The sequence below is a fragment of the Telopea speciosissima genome, chromosome 10, assembly GCF_018873765.1.
Source record: "Telopea speciosissima isolate NSW1024214 ecotype Mountain lineage chromosome 10, Tspe_v1, whole genome shotgun sequence".
NCBI lineage: Eukaryota > Viridiplantae > Streptophyta > Magnoliopsida > Proteales > Proteaceae > Telopea > Telopea speciosissima.
Genome location: NC_057925.1, coordinates 9,461,227 through 9,486,215, shown reverse-complemented (window position 1 = coordinate 9,486,215; position 24,989 = coordinate 9,461,227). Strand labels below are relative to the sequence as shown.

General features: G+C 41.0%; 1 protein-coding gene across 1 annotated transcript in view; it reads right to left on the bottom strand.

The window, feature by feature from the left end:
* LOC122643183 (ABC transporter A family member 1) overlaps nt 1–24,989 on the bottom strand; it is a 148,414-nt gene that overhangs the window by 8,432 nt on the left and 114,993 nt on the right. Inside the window, exons 29-32 of the mRNA XM_043836833.1 lie at nt 14,550–14,696; nt 998–1,258; nt 759–894; nt 90–169 (exon numbers count right to left, since the gene is read on the bottom strand). Of these exons, the coding sequence (XP_043692768.1) occupies nt 90–169; nt 759–894; nt 998–1,258; nt 14,550–14,696 (624 nt within the window). The remainder of the gene's footprint in view (nt 1–89; nt 170–758; nt 895–997; nt 1,259–14,549; nt 14,697–24,989) is intronic.

Below are 24,989 nucleotides of genomic sequence, written 5' to 3'. Positions count from 1 at the left end.
AATGAGTTAATAAACGCCATTATATACTACTATCAAATGTTCCCTGGAAGCTTGTAAGAAATAAGTGGAGCAAGAATTTCAAAATTTACATGTCGCCGAGCAGCTTTGGGTTGTGAACAAATATCATTGCCAAAAATATACGCAGTTCCATCAGTTGGGCACTCTTCCCCTGCACATAAAAATTAAGAAAACATTGTAAGCATACACAGAATTCAATAAAAGAAATCATGCTCACAACCAAGAAAAAAGCAGTCATACACCTCACGGATTTAGTCAAATTTTAGATGTAATAAGGAGAGAGGCAAGATTTATTAATTAATATTAGTTTATATAACAGACAAGGTTATTAATATTCATCATCTTTTGAATTAAGTAAGACAATTGACCTTTTGCAGTCGCACAATCTGAACACTAGTCATTACTAAGGTCTTGAGAAAATCAAAGCTGTTGGAGGAAACTAAAAATTTAAAACTGCAGTACCTAAGTAGATTGACTCAACAATGGCAGGCCAAAGATTATTAATTGATGTGTTTCAGAGGTATAATACAAAGGATTATATAAAGAAAATGCATACATAATATTAAAGACTTGTGTAGATATACAAAATGTAATCATGTGCCTCAGTCAAATCCCAAGAAAACCTTTATCGTAACATTACTAAACATGCAATCAGCTGTAGATCATGTGCCTTTTTGATAGCTAACATACTTTATCCTTTCCCTTTTTTTATTTTTTTTTAAAACAAGAATCTCACATACCAGTTAACATTGATAGGGTTGTAGTCTTCCCTGCTCCATTTGTTCCCAGAAAGCCAAAGCATTCTCCTTCTTGAACAGAAAAAGAAAGAGAATGAACAGCCACCTTTGTACCTTGATTCATCCCTCCAGGATAGATCTGAAATTAGAGTTAAAGAATGGCTTCAAATGCCGAAAGATGGCATAAAATCAGACAGCTCCATATTGATGAAAGCTACATTTATAAACCCGACAAGATGTACCTTTTGGAGATTACGCAGGTAGATTATGGAATTATCAGCTGAACCAGAAAGTACCCTGTGTCTCTCTGCCTGCACATCTATATCTTCATCAGCTTCGAAGGTAAGACCTTCACAGGAAGACTTCAGTAAGGGTTCCATAAAACTGTGGGAATCCTTCAGTTTGAGATTCCTTAGAGCCCTCCACCAGTTCACTAGGACTGGGGTTAACTTGTCTGGAGGCAATACTTCAAGGCCAATTGCAAAAATGAAGTAAACAATACTCTGAAAAGATGAGGAGAAAAAGTCTTAGTCTCCTCCTAGTATTTTATCAAAATATTTCACAAGTCATATTTGTCCAGGGATGATTTCAAGATATGATGATAGATGAATGGTTTGATATCATAATTATATAGCTTGATGTAATGTACAGTATTTCTTTCTCATACGCAACAACAAATTCAATGATGTACTGAAAAAATAACAAGGAAACAAGTGCACAAAACCAATTAATTTCCAAAAAGGAAAAGAAGGTGATGCAGCCAGCCACCTATATCCCAGATTAGGAATCAAAGATTAGATCAGCTGCTGCTCCACATGCCCAGATCTAAACTATTTTCCTGATAAAACAGTGTTAAGTTGGGTGCTCTATTATTATTAGGATTGGTTGTTGATCACAATAGGGGAAGTGTCCCTATCATGATATGCTTGTTATTTTCCATATTTAGTTGTTATTAGTTTTGTCCAATGTCTACTCCTACTAGGAGTCTATTTATTTTACTGTTATAAATAAAGATGGTAGTCCACGATAGACAACACACTCTCAGTCTATCGTGGTCTGGGAATTCTTCCTCTCTTCTATATTCACTTCTCTCTTTCTTCTTTGGTTCTGGTTTCTTAATATCTTAAATTGTTATACGGTATCAGAGCGATGATGATGAAGAAGTAAAAAATTATGCAAGTCTGAAAAAAAAAAGGTTTCTACTGTTTTGGTTGTACCTTGCTGTTTTTCCTTCTTTTTTTTCTGGTTGAGTCTCTACCATGGGCGAAACTGGTCTGCCATCACTACTGATATTTGCTGCCTCCTTCAATCGGTTGCTGATTTGCTGATCTAGGGTTTTGAACTACTTGCTGCTGCTATTTCCTAATCAACTGCTGAATGATATACCCATCTGATTAGGGATTTGATCAATCGAATAAGAGAGTTGCAGACGATTGATGTGTTGATGTCTATTTGCTGCTATTGTGAGATTTTCCAAGTCAAGATGGGCCTTGCTTATTGTTCTTATTTGATTTGCTACTTGTTCTTATAGCTGCTATTGTCGGTCGAAGATGGCAATTGTCGGACTTCATGGTCTGGAATCAGTATTGTTAGCTGCTTTTGGTTGAAGGTGTTGTTGATGGTACAAATGTCGTTTGGGGGTGTCATTTGCTGGAATTAGAATATTCCTTTGCCTTGCTACTGGTTTCGAAGCCCTGGTTCACATCTATGCGAGTAAGATATTCTGATTTCTCCACAGAACTATGTTTCTCTGCTGTAGTCTCTAGGTCGAAGGTTCTTCAACCTTCACTGAACCTTTCTCCGATGCTCCCGCAAACTACCCCTCCCCAAAATTTCAGAATCATAGGAGTTAATGGGAACTTCTTCCCTTTGCATCGTGATTTGTTTCTTGGTTTGTGTTTGGAGGTAGTAGACTATGCAGGTGTTTTCTGCCTTTTAATTCTTTAACCACTTTTCCAATTGTACCCCTATCCTTTTACTTCTTTAACCTCTTTTCCAAGTATACCCCCACCTTTTGCTCTAATTATGTTTTGTCCCATCCCTCATATTTGCTTCCAAGTCTATCCCCATGCAAGAAATAGTAATTCCATTCATGTCCCATTGCTTCATTATTTACCAATAAGCCCTTGACAAATTCTGGTTGTTTACCAAACTACCATTACCTTAATACTTGGTGTCTTGTTGATTTGGTGGGCCCATAAGCGACCTGAGCAGGGTTTTGGAACGCTGGATTGCATTATTTGGTATATTTGCTTGGGAGCTCCCATTAGTGAGGTCAGATTTTACAAAATTACCATTGGTCTAGTATATTAGCAAATTTATTGCTTTGGTGGGTCCTAGTTCGCATCAGTTTGGGATTTGAATTTATTATTTATTTATTTTTAAAATTGGTACTTGCATGGAGATTATTTGCTATAGTGAAGGGGAGCTTGGAGATTATTTGCAGCTATTCTTGAATATTGGATTTTTTTTTGCGATGCTGATTATTGGTCTATTTGTCCACGTGTAATGCTACACATGAGGTGGAGACTGAAGATTATTATTCTTATTAGTTCAAGCCATCAATTGAAGATTTATATGTTCATGTCATCTACTCATCAGTTGAAGATTATTATTATTATTATTTATTGGTTCGTGACCTCAACAACAATTTTATTTGTGAAGATGGTTTTCAGCAACAAAACATATTTATTTGGTCCCCAATAACCTGATGCTGAATCATCTGCTCAACAACATTATGATGTTGTTTGGTTCACAACAACCTGATGTTGTCTAGCCCTCAACAACCTGATGCTGAGTTATTTGGTCTACAACAACCTGATGCTGTCTAGTTCACAACAACCTGATGTTGTCTGGTCTTCAGCAACCTGATGCTACCTATACTGCCTATTTATCAATAGAATTTTTTTATTTGAGACCTTTGATTGGGGATCAAGAGTGAGCCTGATCTTTACTAATCAGACCTTTAATTATGTGATCTTTGCAAATCACATCATTGTTACCTTGTTGATTGCAGTGCTCTTTGAGAAGGGCTTATGTATAGCTATTGGAGGTGTACTTTTATCTGTTTTTGTTTGAGCATGTTACTACTTACTACTTGCCTTTATTAGGAATGGTTTATGATGTAGCTATTGGATGCTGCACTTTTAGAGAAGATTACTACCTACTAGTTGCGGCTTATGATGTAACTGTTGGATGCTGCATTTTTATCAATCTTTGAGAAGATTACTACCAACTACCGGCTTTCTTTGAGAAGTGTCTTTGATATTGCTGTTGCTACTATGATATTGTTATGCTAGTTTGATAAAGCAGAATGAAAGTCGATATTGTACTTGACTTGAAAGAGATCCTACATCGAGAGTTATTCCAACCTATAGAAAGAAGAGAGCTTTGAATGCTTCTGCTTAAAAGAGACCGAAGTCCTTCACCTCAGAACTATGACCGCGGATCGTGTTCACTGCCACCTATTTTACCTATTGCTAATTGGATTTGTTCGACACGAAGATTATTATCTACTGGTGTTGCTGATGATTGGTGTGTTTGAGTTAATATTGCTTCCTAAATGAAGTTTTCTCCATGCTCACTAGCGTCTACAACTGCTATTCAAAATTAGTGTTGCATTAAATTTCTATTGTTGTTGGTCCAAGCTGGAGTCTTTTGATATATACTCCAGCTTGAGGGGGAGGGTTAAGTTAGGTACCCTATTATTATTAGGATTGGTTGTTCGTCACAATAGGGGGGGTGCCTATCGTGACATGCTTGTTATTTTCCTTATTTAGTTGTTATTAATTTCGTCCAATGTGTACTCCTAGGAGTCTATTTATTTTAGTGTTATAAATAAGGAAGGTAGTCCATGATAGACAACACACTCTCAGTCTATCGTGGTCTGGGAATTCTTCCTCTCCTCTCTCTTTTTTCTTCTTTGGCTCTGGTTTCTTAATATCTTAAATTGCTACAAACAGGACTGAAAAGACTTGCTGCTTTGTTGATTTCAGCAGCCTGTGAATGGGAAAGAAAGAGAGAATACGAAAAGATGAAAGAGAAGAGAGGAGAAGAGGGGGATGGGGAAGGAGAAAGAGGAAGCCTTCTCTTGGATACCAACTCAAATCCAAACTCTGTATTCTACTCCATCAACCATTATCCGGGGGTGGGGGGGGGGGTGGGGTTGGTACATATTTATAGAAATATGTGAAAAACCCTCCAAGATTAACTCAACTAGACTTTCCTAACTAGTCAACTAAGGACTCATAACATTCCTAAACTAACTCAAAGACTAACAATTTAGGGAAAAATATAAGATAAATCCATATCCAACTATCACCAACATGGGACCCACTAAAATAAGATAATAATTTTGTGTACCCCTTTAATCCCTCACTTTTGGGCCTTATAATTCGGCCTATAACAGTAAATACCCAAAAATTAATTCCCGGACCAATACTAAATCCTGGCCCAAATTTCAACTGAACCCACATTATTCCCTTCCAATTCACCAAAAAAAATCGTCCTCAAGTTTTGTAGAATGGGAAAAATATCACCATTCGATCAACATCCCCAATCAGCCACCTTGATGCAACAATCCAGTGCTTGTCTTGTACAACACAGACAAAATCAGTGACGTCAAAATTTTGACATTGAAGACTCATTGCGGATCAACAAATTCCACATGTTCAATCTCTATTGGGATGATCTCGATTTGCTCCTCTTCAAAAAAATATTCCCTTGGAGGCTCTTTACCTTCAATTGAATCTTTGATCAATTCATCTTTGATTCTGATCATGGGCTCCTGTTGAGGACCTTCATTTCAGGAAATTCCTCGATCAACTAGTCTTCTGGATCTCTTCCACACATTGCTCAAAGAGAAGACCCAAACTATGCATGCAAAACCTTCTCCCATAGCTAGTTACAAACCATCTTTAGAGAAAAGCATTCTGCTCTAATAGAATTCATCTCAGCATAGGTCAAGATACTTTGAGTTTGAGGACATCTCCTGAAGAAGATCTAATGCCTGCCCCTGATGTAGATTCTGGCCAGAGGAAGCGAAAAAAGACCAGGCCCCTTTTTAGGCCAGAGATGGACCAGCTTGAGCCAGCCCAGCAGGACCAACTCAAGCCAGCCAAGCAGGGATCTAAGATACCTAACGATTCTGATAAGGATCCACCTTGACCAGTCAAAGATGCTCCACGATTTTGAGAGAATCCTCCTTTTGTTAAGAATAGGAGTTTAAGGGTATTCTTGTATATAACCACATGTAGTTTATGTTTCTTCTGTTATTTGTATAAGGCCAGGGGCCCCTGTGTAATTAGTTATTCTTTTTCAATATAAGGAAGTTTGTCTCTAGTTTGAGACATAAGAGATTAAACACAACCGTATGTGCTCTTCTCTTTCCCTCTCTTTTCCTCCTTCTCCTTCCTCTCTAAAACTGAACATGGTATCAGAGCCTACTCTTCCTGGAGTTTGAAGGTGTTAGAAGGGTGTTTAGTGGACCAAGAGGTGGTTTCCTCTCTTGGTTGTTGCTGGAGTTTGAGCTCCAACCTGCGGTTCTTCACAGATCTGTTTTCTCTCTCGGTTCTCATCCAAATGGAGAGCAACCAAGTGCTCTAGTTTCGTTTGGAGGTTACCTTTCTTCCCATTGTGTCATCTCAAGCCAGTTGGGAGCATCCAAGGGACAGGAGTGAATCTCGGCCAGGACTGTTCTGCCCTGTTTTCTGCCAGCCAGAGTGTGGGATTGGCAATAGCTCTTCACTAGAGCTTTGTTTGGGAGCTTTTTTGGACTACCCACTGTCGTTTCTTGGTAAGGAAGACTTTTCTTTTCTACTCCGCTGCTGTTTGCTGTTTGTGTGAGGCTCTACAAGCTTTTTCAAGCTTTGTGGTCTAGGTTACCTCTGTTTTTTGCTGCTGTTACTTGGGAATCTATTGTTCTTGCTTGAAGTGCTGTTGATTGCTCCTCTCAAGTGTTTGTTTTAAAACCACAATGGGTGAAAAAACTGTTGAGACATCTGAACTTCCCACTGTTACAGCAGCCTTGCCAATCCCTCCATCATATGAGAATCCAAATGTTCAGCTCCCCATTGTTAAGCTTGATAGTAACAATTACTTGGATTGGTCACGGTCAATGAAGCTTATCCTTCGAAGTAGGGGGAAGTTGGGATATATATCTGGGAGCTTTAAGGCCCCTTCCATTGATGATCCAGGTTACTCTAAATGGGAAACCGAGAACTCCCTTGTGATGACTTGGCTCATTTTTTCAATGAAGCCGGAGATTGGAAGAAGGTTTATGAGCAAGGAGACAGCCAAAGATATTTGGGATAGTGTTGCTCGTATTTTTGATAGAGTGGGGGACTCTACAAAGGTTTATCAACTTCTTCAACAGATTGTTAGCCTGCGCCAGGGTGACAAAAGTATCTCTGAGTACTATAGCCTTGTTGTGGGACTTTGGGAGGAGTATGATCACTACAGAGATCTCCAGTTGTGTCCTGTTGATGAGCCTAAAGTGCATCAGTTATTTGAGAAGGAGAGGGTCCTGTTCCTTCTTGGAGGTCTTAACTCTGAGTTTGAACCCATACGGGTACAGAAACTTGGCCGACCAAGTCTTCCCTCCCTGGAGGAGGTGTGTGGTTATTTACAGAGTGAGGAGACGCGTAGAAGTGCTATGGAGACCACTCCCACTGTTGAGCGCTCTGCTCTTGTTTCATCCACTCCACAGGACCGTCCTCCCTTCACTAAGGGGGCTGGTAGAGGCCGATTCTCCTGTGACTATTGTGGCAAGTCTGGGCATAAGAAGGAGTTTTGTTGGGATCTTCATGGGAAGCCACCCTCTACTGCATCTGGAGGACAGAAAGGACCGAAGAAGAGTGGGCCTAAAGCCCATGTTTGGGTTCATGAGTCTGATTCATCCTCCCTCTCCAAAGAAGACATAGCAGCTTTTCGTCGGATTGTCGCACACTTGGATGGATCCTCCTCTACTGCACCCACTACTTCCACTGCTCTACAGGTCTCTACTTCATCTGCTACCACACCCTGGGTAATTGACTCAGGGGCCACGAATCACATGACTGGTAGGTCTAAGCTTTTTAACTCCTACTCAGTTTGTTCTGGAAAAGATAAGGTAAAAATTGCTGATGGTTCCCTTTCTTCCATCTCGGGTAAGGGAGATGTCCAAGTTACTCCACTTATCCCTTTGAAGTCTGTCTTTCATGTTCCCAACTTTGCCACTAATCTTCTTTCCATTAGCCAATTGACTAAATCTTTCAACTGCTTTGTCACCTTTTTTCCTACCCATTGTCTTTTTCAGGATTTGGTGACGAAGAGGGTGATTGGCAGTGGACATGAGACTGATGGATTATATGTTCTGGACACTTGTGCTTCCCCTGTGACGATAGCTCAATCTTATGTGTGTGGGCAACATGGCGGACGTACACAGGAGGACATTTTGCTTTGGCACCGGCGTTTGGGACATCCTTCCTTTTCTGTTATGAGAAAAATGTTGCCACATTTATTTACCTCTTTTCCTGTCAATCATGTTTTTCATTGTGAACCTTGTCTTTTTACAAAAAGTTGTAAGACAGTTTATCCATCTTCTAGCAATAGATCTATTTCCCCTTTTCACATTGTTCATACTGATGTTTGGGGCCCTTCCCCTGTTACTTCTTTACGTGGCTTCCGCTACTTTGTCTCCTTTATTGATGACTTCTCTCGAGTTACTTGGGTTTATCTCTTGAAACAAAAGAGTGATGTCTATGTTGCATTTAAAAACTTTTATGAGTTGGTTTACACTCAGTTTCAAACTCGTATTCAGATTGTCCGTTCTGATAAAGGTGGAGAGTATATGTATGGTGGTTTGGAGTCCTATTTTTCTGACCATGGCATTATCCACCAGGTGGCTTGTGTTGATACCCCTCAACAAAATGGAGTTGCTAATGAAAAAACCGCCACCTGCTGGAAGTAGCCCGGTCTCTTTGGTTTACAATGCATGTTCCAAAAACCTTTTGGTCCGATGCCTTACTGCAGTCTTTCTTATCAATCATATGCCCTCCAGTGTCTTGAACTTCAAAGTACCTCTTGCGGTCTTACCCTTACTTTCTTCTTCTTTTTCACTTCCCCCACGGGTCTTTGGTTGCATCTGCTATGTCCATCTTAGCAAATCTGCCCACACTAAATTGGATCCTAAGTCCTCGAAGTGCATCTTTCTTGGGTATTCCTCTACCTCTAACGGCTACACATGTTATCACCCTCCTACCCGTCGGTGGCTTCTCTCCAAAGATGTTTCTTTCTTTGAACATCTCCCGTATTTTCAGTCACCTCTTCGAGGGGGAGTGTCATGGTAGTGAGGTTGAAGAGGCTCCTGAGTTTCTATCATTTCCTTCCCCCTCTCTCGTCCCTATTTCCCCATTTCAGATTGACAAGGGAAAGAAAAGGTCCGAGGATACTATTGTTGAGGGGGAGTCTCCGAGTGCAGAGGTGAACAGAGAGCAGGGGGAGCTACTTATGTATACAAAGGACAAGAGAAATCCTCCTTCATGGCTCCCTATAAAGAAGACCTGCCAAAATCCTCCTTCGTTTCCTCATCCTAAGACAGGTATACCTTCCTCTACTCCTACACCCTCATACTTAGATCTTCCTATTGCTCACCGCAAAGGAACTCGAGCTTGTACTAATCCCATTGCCAAGTTTGTCTCCTATGATTCTATCTCCCCTACAGGTATTGCCTTCACAGTGGCTATCTCCTCCATCTCTATTCCTAAGAATGTAGTAGAGGCCATGGCTGATCCAAAATGGAGAGAAGCAATGAATACCGAGATGGTGGCCCTTGAGAAGAACCACACTTGGGATCTTGTTGAACTCCCAAAGGGGAGAGTTCCTGTTGGATGCAGATGGGTATTCACAGTCAAGTTCAAGTCTGATGGTACTGTACAGAGATATAAGGCAAGACTGGTTGTTAAGGGCTATACCCAGGTGTATGGCATTGATTATCAGGAAACCTTTGCTCCAGTGGCCAAGCATAACTCCATTCAGGTACTCCTCTCAATGGTTGCAAACCTTGATTGGCCATTATACCAGCTTGATGTAAAGAATGCTTTCTTACATGGTGACTTAGAAGAAGAAGTCTACATGCACTCTCCCCCTGGGTTCAAACATCCTAGTGGCAATGGAAAAGTGTGTCGTCTCAAGAAAGCGCTTTATGGCCTTAAACAATCTCCTAAGGCTTGGTTTGAGAGGTTTAGGCAAGCTATTCTACAGAATGGATACATCCAAAGTCAAGCTGATCACACTTTGTTTATACAAAGGAAGGGCAACACTATTACAGCTCTTATTGTATATGTTGATGACATTGTGGTCACGGGGCACAGTGAAACTGAAATCACAAAGCTTAAACTTTACTTGGCTCGGCAGTTTGAGATCAAAGATCTTGGTCCATTGAAGTACTTTTTGGGGATTGAAGTTTCAAGATCCAAGCAAGGGATCGTGTTTGTCGAGAGAAGTTTGTCCTTGATCTACTTACGAGACAGGGTACTTAGGGTGTAAACCAACCTTCTCTCCTATTGATCGAATCACAAACTAGGAGAAGATTGTGATGAGCCCTTGTAGATGCTAAAAATATCGAGATTAGTAGGCAAGCTAATCTATCTTTCCCTTACCCGACCGGACATAACCTATCTTTGTTGGCGTGGTAAGTCGGTTTATGCATGCACCCAAAATGGGACATCTTGATGCAGTGTATAGGATCCTCGGATACTTAAAGTCATGCCCTGGAAAAGGTCTTCTCTTCTCTAGAAATGGTCACTTGAGGATCGAAGCATACACGATCTTGACGGCTGGATCTATTTCGATCAAGATCCACTTCGGATCTTGTACTTTTGTTGGTAGGAATTTGGTTTCTTGGAGAAGTAAGAAGCAACCTGTGGTGGCTAGGTCAAGTGCTGAGGCAGAATTTAGAGCTATGGCTCACGGAGTGTGTGAAGTCTTGTGGCTGAAGAGACTTGTTTAGGAATTGGGATTTGAGACTGTCAAACCTATGAGTTTATATTGTGACAACAAGGCAGCCATAAGTATTGCCCACAACCCAGTGCAACATGATAGGACCAAGCATGTTGAGGTTGATAGACATTTTATCAAGGAAAAGATTGAGTCAAAGACCATCTGTACCCCTTTTGTGAAGACGAATGAACAACTGGCCGATATCTTCACCAAAGGACTTAGCACTCATCACTTTGATTGTTTATTGAACAAGCTGGGTATGTATGACATATACCACCCAGCTTGAGGGGGAGTGTTAAGAATAGGAGTTTAAGGGTATTCTTGTATACAACCACATGTATTTTATGTTTCTTCTGTTATTTGTATAAGGCCAGGGGCCCCTGTGTAATTAGTTATTCTTTTTCAATATAAGGAAGTTTGTCTCTAGTTTGAGACATAAGGGATTAAACACAACTGTATGTGCTCTTCTCTTTCCCTCTCTTTTCCTTCTTCTCCTTCCTCTCTAAAACTGAACACCTTTGACCAGTCAGCTAGATTTGGTGCACTTAAGTTGTTTCCATATTTATTAGTTTCTAATTTGTTTCTTGCATGTCGCTCAATATAAAGCCAAGTAGTTTTAATTTAGTTAACTTCTATTTAGTTAGGATTTTGTAGTTTCTATTTTACTAAGTTTCTATTTTTGATTAGTTCTTATTTTGGAAAGTTTCTATTCTATTGTAAGCTTGCCTAAGCTATTAAAAGGCATCACATCTTAATGAAAGAACAGAATTTTTAGAGAAAAGAATCTTCTGGCCAATTTAGCCATCGAGTATGGGAGTTCCTCCTTTGCTGCAACAGCTGAGATAGCTGTGGTTGAGAGACCCAGGCTGAGAGAGCCATTCCCCCTCCCCCCTTCTATTTTCTCTTCTTTCTCCTACCCTACTTGATCTCCATTGCTGTTTCTGCTTGTGACTGCAACAATTTATTACGAACTCAACCTGAAGAGCAGAATCCATCCTCAATTGATTCCAAAGCCTGCTACTGCTGCCACCAATCGATTGAAGGCTGCTGTCGCTCCTGCAAGCTACCCTGCTCGAGTGTGTTGCTGCTGTTGTTGGTGAACAAACTTCAAGGGTGAGACATCCTTTTACTCACTGTGATTGCTGCTGCTAGGAGATCCATTGATTGAGGCTGTGCTGCATCCCTGCAACTTTTTGGCTGCAACCTTCTAATTCCATATCACCTTCAATCATCACCAACAACTGCTGCGATTTGAAACTCAGTTTCCCCATTCCATTACCTCCACTCGATCCTCACTGCCTGAAAGCTCCATAATTCCTTTACTTTCTATTTTCATTCTCACCCTCCCATCTTCAATTCTAACCATCAGAATTGGCCAAAAACTGCAGAACATACTTCATTCAGCAAGCTTGACACTCGGTTACTGCTGGAAGCCCAGAACAGCACAGTTTTGAAAGGTTTCTCCAAACCTTCTATTTTGGTGATTCTTTGATATCTCTACATCAAGCCATCAGACCTGAACCAATTTTGGAAATAATTTCCCCCCTACTGTGCCCTACACTCGATCCAAGTGTGGTGAGCATCACTTGGCTGGTTTGATCATAAACCCTAAGTTTCGAATTCTGGTTCTGTTCCTGTTTGGATTTTTTGTGGTTTTTTTTGGAACTGGTATTCCAGTCTTACATTAGCCCCCCTAGTTCATAGATGAACTGTCAAAGTTCAATTAGTTCCCACTGGTGGAGCTTCTCAAAGAACCTGTCCCCTGATCAGCGGTACCCTGGAGATATATTTTCCAACCCATGAAAACAAAGTTGGATGGTACATCCCTAAACAATTGGTCCACCATTGCCTAATAAGCAACCTTTACTTTCACCTTCTCAATAACCACAGCCTGCAAAGTTATCTTAGAATGTTCTTTGTTGCTTTTGGAAAACTGATGCAGGCAGACAAGTGGCATTGGAGGTTCATAGACCCATTGGCCTTTATGTCTTGCCTCACAATAGGCCTGGGTTTAAAGACTATGAGTTTAGGTCTTGTCTGAAGAAACATATGCTTAATTAGTTTTTTTTTGAAGTTAGGTTTGGGTTGTTATCTGTTGGGCCTCAATATTAAGCCCAAATCTGTGGCAGCAGAAGCCTATACAAGATTTCCTTGATCAAATTTACTTGTTTCTATATTAGAGACATAGCTTATTTAGAAAAGTGAAGTCTATAGTTTAGTTGCTTTTGAAGTAGTTTTCTTCTACATAAATAGGGATAAGTCGCCTCTTGCAATTCTTGGTTTTTGGTTTGGTAATAGAATTTTGTGAGTAAGAGGGCCGGCAATGGTAAGGTTGCTCCATTGTGACCAAGTGGTCACGGGTTCGAGTCTGGAAACAACCTATCTGCAAAGTAGGGGTATTGCTGCATACATTATGAACCTCCCCAGACCCTACAGTGGCAGGAACCTTGTGCACTGCGTAAGCCCTTTTAGTAGAATTTTGTGAGTGCTAATTCATAGTGTTGAGTTTTCTTCTCACAGTCATGGCCTAGCAGGTTATTCTGGTTTTTTGTGTTTCTTCTTCCAATGCAAGCTTTTGTTATTGTGTTTCCTCTTCTTTAACCCCTCAGCTCAACTGAAAATGAAAAGAATCACCAACCATCTACATATTCATTCCATCTTGCCAAGGCAACATGGAATTGGTCATTCTAGTTTTTGGAATGCATTCAATGTTAGCATTAAACCTACTAGAGTTGGTTTTATCTAAGCAAGCTGAAGCTATTAATCCTATAGGGAGAATATTGACGTTGCTCTCTCCTCTGGCTTATTTCTGTCTGCATGGAAGGACAGAAAGACTAGAATCCTTAAAGACCCTCATCGTAACTTCTCTAAATGGCTGATAAAGTTAAAATATTTCCTTTATGTTGTTCTTATGGCCATTATTTTCAAAGTATTCAAGTAGATAAAGAGTTTTTATTTGGTGGGATGCAGTTATCCATTAACACTTAAGTGTTGTACTTCAACTTTGTTTCTTTACACAGCTTTTATAAATTATAATTAATGAAATCATTGTTTAGCAGAAGTAATGCAGAAGTAATTTTAAAAGTCTTAATTGACTGGTGAAAAGCAAGGCGATAGAAAACTTACCACTTTGGAACAAAGGAATAAAAAACACTAAAACAGGATAATAATGAGGAAGTGCTCATCATTACTATCATAGTTGTCAAGGCAACTAGGCGACCCAAGGCATTGGAGTGGCACCCTAGGCATGCAGTATATGTAATAGAGCAATGATAATTTTATATAATTATGCTTATATACAACATAGAAACCAGATCAATGCGATACAATATAATATGCTAACTTAATATGAGAAAAACAACATAGAAAAAGCATAGGATATAATATACGCATATTCATCAAAAAAAAAAAAAACAAAATAAATCGATATAAACTTGTGAAGTGTCAAAAAAATGATATAATATAAGCGTGCTGTCAAAACGCCCTTGACAACTATGATCAGTATACAAACAGAATGATTATAATCATATGCAATTCAATTGTGAAGTACACTGATCGTACTAAGAATATGACTACGTGCCGACTCGTGGTACACAAGATAGATCTATTATGTTATCAGAAACACAGATGCGTGTTCTTTTTCTAACTGTCCTCTTTTTTCTTTTGGATAAATAACAACTTTATTATACTAGCTCAACAAAGGCCTAACAGTACATTCCAGAGGCAAAGCCTAAAGCTCCCAAAACTTTTAAAAAACATAAAACAATAACAGTATCCTTAAGTACTGATGCATGTTGAATTAGATAAAAACAGTACCTCAAGACCTAGATAACAGATTGAAGCACCAGTAATGTTCCAGCCAAGGATCCTATCACTGGATTCAAGTTTCATCCCTTGTCGTCGAAGAGCCAATGAAGCAAGACCATCCGCAAAGCAGAATCCTGGTGATAATCTGAAAAAATTCTGGTAGAATAAAAACAAATTCAGGTAAATGAATGTTAGATACTGTAGATCAAGCATTCTTGGAGCATAATAAGCAGACAAAGTTATTCTGAAATTTATAGTAAAAACATAAATAGCTAAAGATTACAGTCAGTCATAGTTGCCACGACGTCTAGGTGACCCAAGGTGGACATCAAGGCGCCTAGACAATGCCTAGGAAACCAAGACGCCCATCACCAACGGGCACCTGGACGTCTAGGCATCCAGGCAACACCTTGACAACTATGCTGTCAACTTACAATATTGATGCATTTTTTTGTGGTTCAAATTAATTTACGAAATATTGAAACCCACATGAGATCTTAGATGAAGATTGGAACTCATAAAAGAATATATAAATAAACAAACTAAAAAGTACAAGGAATCTTTAGCTTCACTGAAAACATCTTAGTATATTCAAAAACAAGTACTGCACAGACATGATCCAGTGGTTACAAATAAACATTTCAATAATAATAAGGCCTCTCTTTGGGTGACTACTTTTGGGAACTCTTAAATTTACAGTCTCGTGGTTGTAAATGCAAATTTATCAAGGCAAACGACCAAAAGGGAGGCAATCATCCAAATGATAAAAGTAAATCCAATGCCACAACAGTAAAGAGAAACGACCAACAAGGGTAGTTCAGATAGGTTATTCGTTTTCTGTTACATATAATTGGCAGGGGAGGGCATCAGGATTTTGATTGGATTGGATTGTTTTGCACTTGTCATGAAATATTAATTTCTCCTTTCCCCTTGTCCAGAAACATTAAGATCTAGCTATACCAATTTCATAACAGCTGTGATTTCATCCATTAAATAGGAGATTAGTGCTTCAGGCCATTGGAACATAGAAGATCCTCCTCAATTGTCTAGCTTGTCTGTTGAGGATGATTCCTTTTCTTATTACCACTCAATCAACAGGAAGCTCACAAAGCAGGTAATAAATTCAATCAGTCACATTTATTGATCACTCTGCTACCTTTGAAGAGGATATCTCCAAATGAAGACAGCTGAAAGGAAATTCCTGCCTCAGGGGTCACCACGTAATATGTTGTAATATGCTGCAAAGGTTATATCAATGCTCCACTCAATTAGAAGCAAAAAGGTCCCGACTTCTAAGACATCATTCTCCTCATTACCTAGTTCCCTAACTTGAAACTGGATAACAATAATGGAGGAGGCTTGACTGGCCTTTGAGAGTCAACCTAGAATAAAGGATTACTTGTACGGAGGATCAATCATCTCACCAGCTACTTGACACAGGCTTAGATTGGCAGGCAGAAGTATTCGAGTTCTTTCTCTTCTTTTTTTTGTGGTGAATAAAAAAATTAATTACCAAAGCCCCAAAAGAGGAAAGAGAATATAGAGGAGGGAAGAACAAAAAGCTACAACCAACTGTCAAGAAGAAGGGGGAGGAGAATGCAACAAGGATAACGACAAACCCCAGGATACAACAATTAGCATGTTCCTTGGGGAGTAACAAACATTACAATGGGGAAGCAAATGTAGTTTAGATCTAACATCAAGGTAGATGGCTTTCCAAATCTTGTCAAAAGAACGGGAGTTGGAGGTCCATCTTCAAAGATTTCGCTCCATCCATATGCGAGAAATGGTGGCACCAAAGGCAAATTTCCCAGCAGCATCACACATAGAGTTCCTAGAAAATGTAGTATCCACTCAGAGCCACTCCAAGGAAAAGGGGAGGATTCTTCTATTACGAGGCCAGCAACTTCCCAAGACCTTTTTCCAAACAGAGGAAGCAAAGGGGCAAGAGAAGAATAGGTGGTCATGAGGGATGAGCGAGTGGTGGCATGCGGAGTGGTGCTTATTTTGATCATAGTACAAAAACTCGTTTTGTCTCGGTTGAGATTTCGAGAATTTCAAGTATCTCGGTCGAGATTTTGAGAATTTCGAGTACCTCGGTCGAGTCGAAACGAAACGCAACATCGAATTGAAAAAATGCAATATTTCAAAATTTTCGGAAATCTTGGTCATTTTGGCATTTTACACCCATAGAAAAAATACCATATTTCGATGAAATTTCTGTCAGACCGAAACACCGAAACGAAACGAGATTTTAAACCTTGATTTTGATGATGGTCATGAGGGGATGTGCGAGCAGTACCAGTATGAGGTGGGAATGCAGGCGGACCCTGTGTGTTACACAGGTTAGTCTTAGTTTATGCATGCCACACAAGATCGAGACCATGGTGCCCATACTACGTACAAGAGAAAGAAGGTTCGCAAACAATCACAGGCTCAGGATGATGACATGAGTATGAACACCATGCTTGCAAGTTTCGGAAGCATGAGTATAGATACTACTAGTGAGCGACAATCGTGGCATTCATCTTAGCATCATCATGACTATGTTTATGGCCAGAAGAGCACCGGTTCCGATTATAGTGGTTATGGTCAGTTTAGGCAGTTAGCACTTGAGTTTGACAATCAAAGCACCGGGTCAGGTTTTGGGCCCATATTCCCAGTCCCAAACCAGCCACACCCATACGTGCCTCAATATGACAGTAGTAGTGGATCTCATGCCTCATGGCAACCGCTATACCCTAGGATAGGGGTCTTGGCACATGCTGATGACAACTCTTATATGATTGCTATGGAAAACTATATGCAACAGTATAACAACACTATGTCATGGGAAGACTATGTGGCATTAGTGGGGACTGAATACGGGATTCAAGCAAATTTTATGTGATGATAGTTGTAACATTGTTAAACAGTTTGATGTATCACTTTAACATTTCTAACTCATTATTTAAGTTGTTTTACATTAATTGAATGTTTTGCTTGCTTTCTATTACTAAATTATTTGTAGAGTAGGGTATTTTAGACTTCTAATACGTTGTCGCCAACCAACCTAGGATCCGAAGTGAAACTCCTATTTGGACTTTGTTTTTACAAAATCTGATAGTGCCATTGTGTTTAAATGGCCTAAAATGGGCTGAGTACCAAGTTTCAGACCCAGACCCAAACTATGTCTAAAATCCATCGAAACCAATTTTCGAGTTGAAAAAAAAAAGATGCACCAACTCGACCGAGATCTCGAGATATCTCAACTCTCGAGAGCAACTCAGTTTTACCTAGGGTCGAGTTCTGAGTTTTAGTACCATGATAGAGGGTAGATCATTCCAAACACTATGGAGCCTAGGGTGGAGAGAGAGAGGGGGGGGGGGGGCAGCTACCATGCTGAATGATATCAACACTGAGAGAATGTCTATTGAGGCCCGAGTTGTAGATAGCTCTAGAGCTGAAGATGTGGAGAAGGATCCCCTTAGGATGCCAGTGGTCCAACCAGAGAGAAGTAGATCTACCATCACCAATAAGAGACTGGATTGCTCCAGAAACAGATGATCTAAGAGCAAGGATCTTGTGCCAAACCCACGAAGCATTTGAGGTGGTAGAGACAATCCAAATGGAGTCCAAACGAAGAAGTCCCGAGTAGACCCACTCCACCCAAATACTGCTATACTTAGATGCTAATTTCCATATCAATTTAATAATACCTGCTGAGTTCACCTCTTTGATTCTGTGGATACCCAAACCCCTCTCCTCCTTGGGGAGGCACATAGAAGCCCAACTAAGACGGTGAAGAAATCAAGACGAATCTGAACCTTTCCAAAGAAAATAAGACATGAGAGCTTCCAATGACTTGATGGTGGAGCTGGGAAGACCATAAAAACCTGACCAGTAAATATAAGAGGACTGCAAGACATATTTAACCAGAACAAGCCGCCCAGCATAAGAGAGAAGCTTGCCTTTCCAGAGTTGGAGTCTTTTCCTGATGAGATCTAGCATAGGAGAGCAATGATAAGCCGTTAGCCTGGCAGGGATCAGCGAAAGACCCAAATACTTGACCAGAAAATGACCAATGGAGAACCCCGATAAACCAATCAAAGCAGCCTTATCAGCCTCAACCACCCCAGAAAGAAAAAGGAGAGACTTTCTTGGGTTGACCCGAAGCCTTGAGAGGTCTTGGAAATGCTGCAAGCAGTACATAATGGCTTCAAAGGATCTGATAGAAGCCTTGGAGAAAATCATAAGGTCATCTGCAAAAGCAAGGTGGGAGAGCTTGAGGGCCTTTCATTTGGGAATAGGCGAAATGAGCTGCTGATCCGTGCAAGTTTGCAGACTTCTAGAGAGCACTTTCAGGCCTAGAGAAAACATATAAGGGGAAAGGGGAAAACCTTACCGAATTCCCACTGAGGAAGCAAAGTAGCCAACCGGGCTGTCATTGACCATACCGAGAAGCTTTGAGAGGATATACAAAGCAATAAATCCATTGAACAAAAGCTGGAGAGAACCCCATTTTGGACAAAACCTTGACAATAAACTCCCACCTCAAAGAGTCAAAAGCCTTATGGATGTCTATCTTCATAAGAGCAGCAGGAGGATGATTCTTACTACCAAATCCTCTAACAATCTCATGGCAGAGCAAGATATTATCCGATATACTTATGCCAGGAATGAATGCCGATTGGGTGTTATTGACCAGGAGATCCACAACAACCTTAAGCCTAATAGCTAGAATTTTGGCGATGAACTTGTAAAACAAATTGCAAAGAGCTATAAGCTGAAACTCAGACATGACTGAAACACCTTCCTTCTAAGGAATGAGGTAGAGAAAAGTATGATTTACCCCTTTGATCTGGCCGGGGTTGAGGAAGAAACTCTTGATAGCTTTTAACAGATCATCCTTGATGATATCCCAAGCAACCAAAAAGAAACCCATACTGAAGCCATCAGGACCAGGAACTCTATTGACTTTGAGGGATCTAATGGCAGCCTCAATCTCAGTCTCAGTGGGAATAGAGCCAAGGGAGGAGATCATCTCAGAGGGGAGGAACTTGTTGAGCAAGCTATCAGGAATAGGACCTGGATCATCCAACTGGCTAGTGAATAAAACCCAAATTATTTTACATTCGTATAGAAGAGACAACAAAACCCCAAGGTATCAAGTATTGATACGATTGTTAGAGTTATTAGTAGTTATGTTCTAAGGGTAGTTTGGGAACTAGCCTGTTAACTAGTTGCCCTGTTTTGTAATTTCTATCTTTTTCCCTTTTTTACTGTTTACCTCCTTAGGGAGGTGTATGTAATTCCTTTACTTCTACTAATGAATCAATATAGCTGTGGAGAGATATCTCTCACACACACAAGTTACAACCGAAATATTATTCCTCCATTCTCTTGTTCTCTTCTTCTTCTTCATCTTCTTCTCCTTCACTTACCTATATTCCCAACCTAGAAACCAACTTGGTATCAAAGCCAAAAGGTTTGAGAGTCGTATCACCACTCTTTTCCACATTTTTTCCCTCTCTTTGAAATCCTTTGAGTTCTAGGATTTCAAAGAAGAGGTTCATATGTAAATCCTTTGCTGAAGTAATATGACATAGGTTTTCTACAACCTATTTGGTGATTGAAGATGGTCCTTGAGATAGTGTGGAGCTCCTTTGAAGTTATTTTCAAGTAAACCAATCAGCAGCCTAGGGTTCCGCCGTTCAAGGTTGCGAGACCATCTCGATCCTTCTTTTGATATCTTTTTGGAGCTTGGAATAGCTCAATAGAATCGCTAGGGTCCCTTCTATGCTCCAAGTGTGCGTCCTTGATGAATGAAGGTATTGTTCAAGCATAGCTCGGTTTCGTTGGAACTGTTCGCTGCCCAGATTTCCGCCTGATTCAAGGTTGAATCAATGGCTCACCTTCATTTCAGCATGGGTTTAACCGTTGGACCAGCCCATTAGGATCGTCACAGGGTCCTATTTATTGTGCTTGTGGTCCTCTTTGATGGATGAGAGCATCTTTTGAGTCCACCTCAGTTTCGTGGTGACAGATTTTCTGCCCAGGTAAGCCCGATAATGCTGTATTGTCCTTGTTCTTGCATTTAGGGTATGTTGGGCTTCTTGTCTGGTTGAGAAGTGATTATGAATATCTGTATGTGAGTATTGGAGCTTGTTTAAGCTGCTTTTTCTTATTGGGGAGTGTGGGAGTGAAGCTTTTTCTTCTTTGGAATCTCTGTTTTGTGTGTTGGGATAATTTACGTGGGTTGAGTGTGCACTCCCCCTTCTGGCTGTTATCTATTTATGGTCAAGTGCTATTTCCCATACACTATGGTTGATACACCTACATCTGAACTTGGTTCGGCTACCTCACAGCCTCTCCCCACAGCTCCTCCCGTTGTCTATGAGAATGTGCCTACACAGATTTCCTTTGTGAAACTTGATGGCACTAACTACTTGGATTGGTCACACTCCGTAAGGCTTTCACTAAGAAGCAAACGGAAACTTGGCTATATTACCGGTACCATTACCGCTCCTGAGCCTACCTCACCTACTTATGAACAATGGGAAGCCGACAATTCTACAGTCATGACATGGCTGATTTTCTCTATGACCCCTGAGATTGGACGGAGGTTTATAAGAAAGGAGACTGCCAAGGCCATCTGGGACAGCGTTTCACAAACTTATGATCGGGTGGGTGACTCTGCCAAGGTCTACCAGCTTCACCAAAAGATCAACTCCATGCGACAAGGTGATAGGACCATTTCTGAGTACTATAATGCCTTTCTTGGCCTCTTGGAGGAATATGATCATTATAGAGATCTTCACTTGAAGGACCCAGAGGATGAGGCTAAGGTCTATCGGACTCTTGAAAAAGAGCGTGTCTTTACCTTACTTGGTGGTCTGAATCCTGACTATGAGCCTATCAGACTTCAGATCTTAGGCCGGTCTCCCTTCCCATCTCTTAGTGAGGTCTGTAGTTACTTACAGAGTGAGGAGACTAGACGTGTTGCAATGGAGCCAGCTTCTGTATCTTCTCTTGAGAGGTCAGCCCTCAACTCCAGTTCTTCCCGCTACACCCGTGGAGGTGGTCGTGGCCCGGGGCCTGGCCGAGAGGTAGCTAACACAGTAGAGACAGTGGGTGCCAATAGTGTTGGTAGGGACCGTTTTAAATGTGACCATTGTGGGAGAACTGGACACACCAAGGATCGGTGTTGGTCTCTTCATGGTCGTCCTCCTAGCACACGTAGTCGTGGTGGCCGTAGAGGGGGAGCCCGAGCTCACTCTGTGATGACTGAGGCAGATACTATACCGGATGACCCCACCTTTATGGAGACAGTGGTTCGACGGGTCATGTCACAGCTTAGCACATCTTCTACACCTTCTGTAGCCAGCTCCTCATCATCCTCGGCCTTACAGGTCTCTACTTCAGCCTCTACTGCAGCCCAGTCTTGGGTCATTGACTCTGGTGCTACTGACCATATGACTGGTACGTCCCATAATTATGATTCCTATACCATTTGCTCTGGTAAGGATAAGGTTAGAATAGCTGATGGCTCCCTATCCTCCATCTCTGGTAAGGGTAGTATTCCTGTAACCTCGTCTATTTCTCTTTCTTCTGTTCTTCATGTTCCTAACCTTACAGTTAATCTCTTATCTGTGAGTCACTTGACAAAATCTTTGAATTGCTCCGTCACATTTTTCCCTTCTCACTGTCTTTTTCAGGATTTGGTGACGAAGAGGATTATTGGTAGTGGACGTGAAGAGCAAGGCCTTTATTTTTTTGACCCTTTTCTGCCCACAGCTCAGTCTTATGTGTGTGGTCATACTGAGAGTAGTTCTGTGGAGTCTGTTATGTTATGGCATAGGCGTCTTGGCCATCCATCTTTTGTTGTAATGAGGAAACAATTGCCTCACTTATTTTCTTCTGTTGTTTCTTCTCATGTTTTTCAATGTGAACCATGCATGTTTGCCAAACATTGTCGTTCCTCTTATCCATATCATGGTAATAGAACTGTTGCTCCTTTTCATCTTGTGCACACTGATGTTTGGGGACCTTCTCCTACTACCTCTTTATTTGGTTATCGTTATTTTGTGTCCTTTATTGATGATTTCTCTCGTGCTACTTGGACTATTTTGATGAAACATAAAAGTGATGTTTGTGATGCGTTTAAAACCTTCTATCAGATGATTCTTACTCAGTTTGACACCCGAATCAAAGTTGTTCGATCTGATAAAGGGGGGGGAATACATGTTTAGTGGTCTCCAAAACTTCTTTACTGATAATGGCATTCTCCATCAGCTAGCGTGTGTTGACACTCCCCAACAAAATGGGGTTGTTGAGAGGAAGAATCGCCATTTATTGGAGGTCACCCGTAGTCTATTGTTTGGTATGCATGTCCCCAAAACCTTTGTCGCTCTTCTCCGCTTCTTTCCTCATCAATCGCATGCCTACAAACTCTCTACAAATCTCCTGGACATTTTATCTCCCAAAGTTTCAGCTTTCTCTCTTCCCCCTAAGGTCTTTGGTTGTGTTTGTTATGTGCATGTAAACAAATCTGCCCGCACTAAACTTGATCCCAAAGCTCTCAAGTGTCTCTTCCTTGGGTACTCTTCTACTACCAAGGGCTACAAGTGCTATCACCCTTCTTCTCGCCGGTGTCTTATCTCAAAGGATGTCACCTTTCTTGAATCCCTTCCTTTCTTTGCCCCTTCTCAGCATCCTCTTCAGGGGGAGAAGTGTGGAAGTGAACAGGCTGCTGATTTTCTTCATTCTCCTCTTCCTATCTCTCCTTTTATGTTTGACATTGGTACACACAGGACTGTGGATGTGGTTAATACTAGTGATCAATCTCAATCAGATGTGAACACAGAATTGGTGGTTGAAAGTGGTCCTAGTAAGGAGAAGGATTACCACATTACATACAGAAAGGGTGAAGGCGTACATAATCAAAGAAAGCAAACCTACCAAGAGTCCTCTTTGGATCCAGATCCACATTTTGAGCTTCATCACTCTCAGTCAGGTGACATCCCTTCTCCTCCTTGTGATTTAGACCTTCCTATTGCTGTTAGAAAAGGGAAAAGAGCTTGTACTAATCCTATAGCCCAGTTTATTTCCTATGATGCTCTTTCTCCCACAAGTATGGCCTTTATTATCGCTTCTTTCTACGACTTCTATTCCCGTGAATGTCATCGATGCTATGTTTGACCCAAAGTGGAGACAAGCTATGTCTCGAGGAAATGATGGCCCTTGAGAAGAATGATACTTAGCAATTGGTGGACCTTCCTAAGGGACGTGTCCCGATTGGTCTGCAGATGGGTCTATACAATCAAATATAAATCGATGGCGGTGTCGAAAGATACAAAGCAAGGTTGGTTGCCAAGGGATACGATCAAGTCTATGGGATCGACTATCGAGACGTTTGCTCTGGGCCAAGCACAATTCTATAAGAGTCCTCTTATCCTTGGCTGCCAATAATGATTGGCCTTTATACCGATTAGATGTGAAGAATGCTTTCCTTCACGGTGACTTGGAAGAAGAGGTGTACATGCAAACCCCTCCTGGCTTCAAAATGCCTTCATGAAGGGAAAGTGTGCCTTCTCAAGAAAGCACTATATGGTCTCAAACAATCTCCCAAGGCATGGTTTGAGTGCTTCCGACAGGCTATTCTGAGAAATGGGTATTCCCAGAGTCAAGCTGATCACACTCTCTTTACCAAGCGGGGCAATGGAACTATCACAACCCTCATTGTTTATGTTGACGATATTGTGGTCACAGGGGATGATATAACTGAAATAAGTAAACTGAAAGACTACCTGGCACAGCAGTTTGAAATCAAAGATCTGGGTCCCTTACGGTACTTCTTAGGGATTGAAGTATCAAGAACCAAGAAAGGAATCAACATATGTCAACGGAAGTTTGTCCTTGATTTGTTGACAGAGACAGGGATGTCAGGCTGTAAACCAGCAAATTCTCCCATTGAGCAGAATCATAAACTGGGAGAAGATTGTGGTTCTCCTTTGGTTGATGCGGGAAAGTACCAACGGCTAGTGGGGAAGCTTATCTATCTTGCTATGACTCGCCCAGATATCTCCTATGCAGTGGGAGTGGTGAGCAAATTCATGCATGCTCCCAAGAGTGGCCACTTAGATGCTGTGTACCGCATTATTAGGTATTTGAAGTCTTCTCCAGGGAAAGGACTATTATATGCCAAACACAATCACTCGAGAGTGGAAGGCTTCACTGATGCTGATTGGGCTGGCTCCATTACAGACAGAAGATCTACCTCTGGCTATTGTACCTTTGTGGGAGGTAATTTGGTTACTTGGAGAAGCAAAAAACAGCATGTTGTAGCCAGATCTAGTGCAGAAGCAGAATTTCGAGCCATGGCTCATGGTGTTTGTGAACTCATATGGTTGAAAAGGCTTGTTCAGGAACTGGGATTTGCTATCAAGGCCCTATGAGACTCTCTGGACA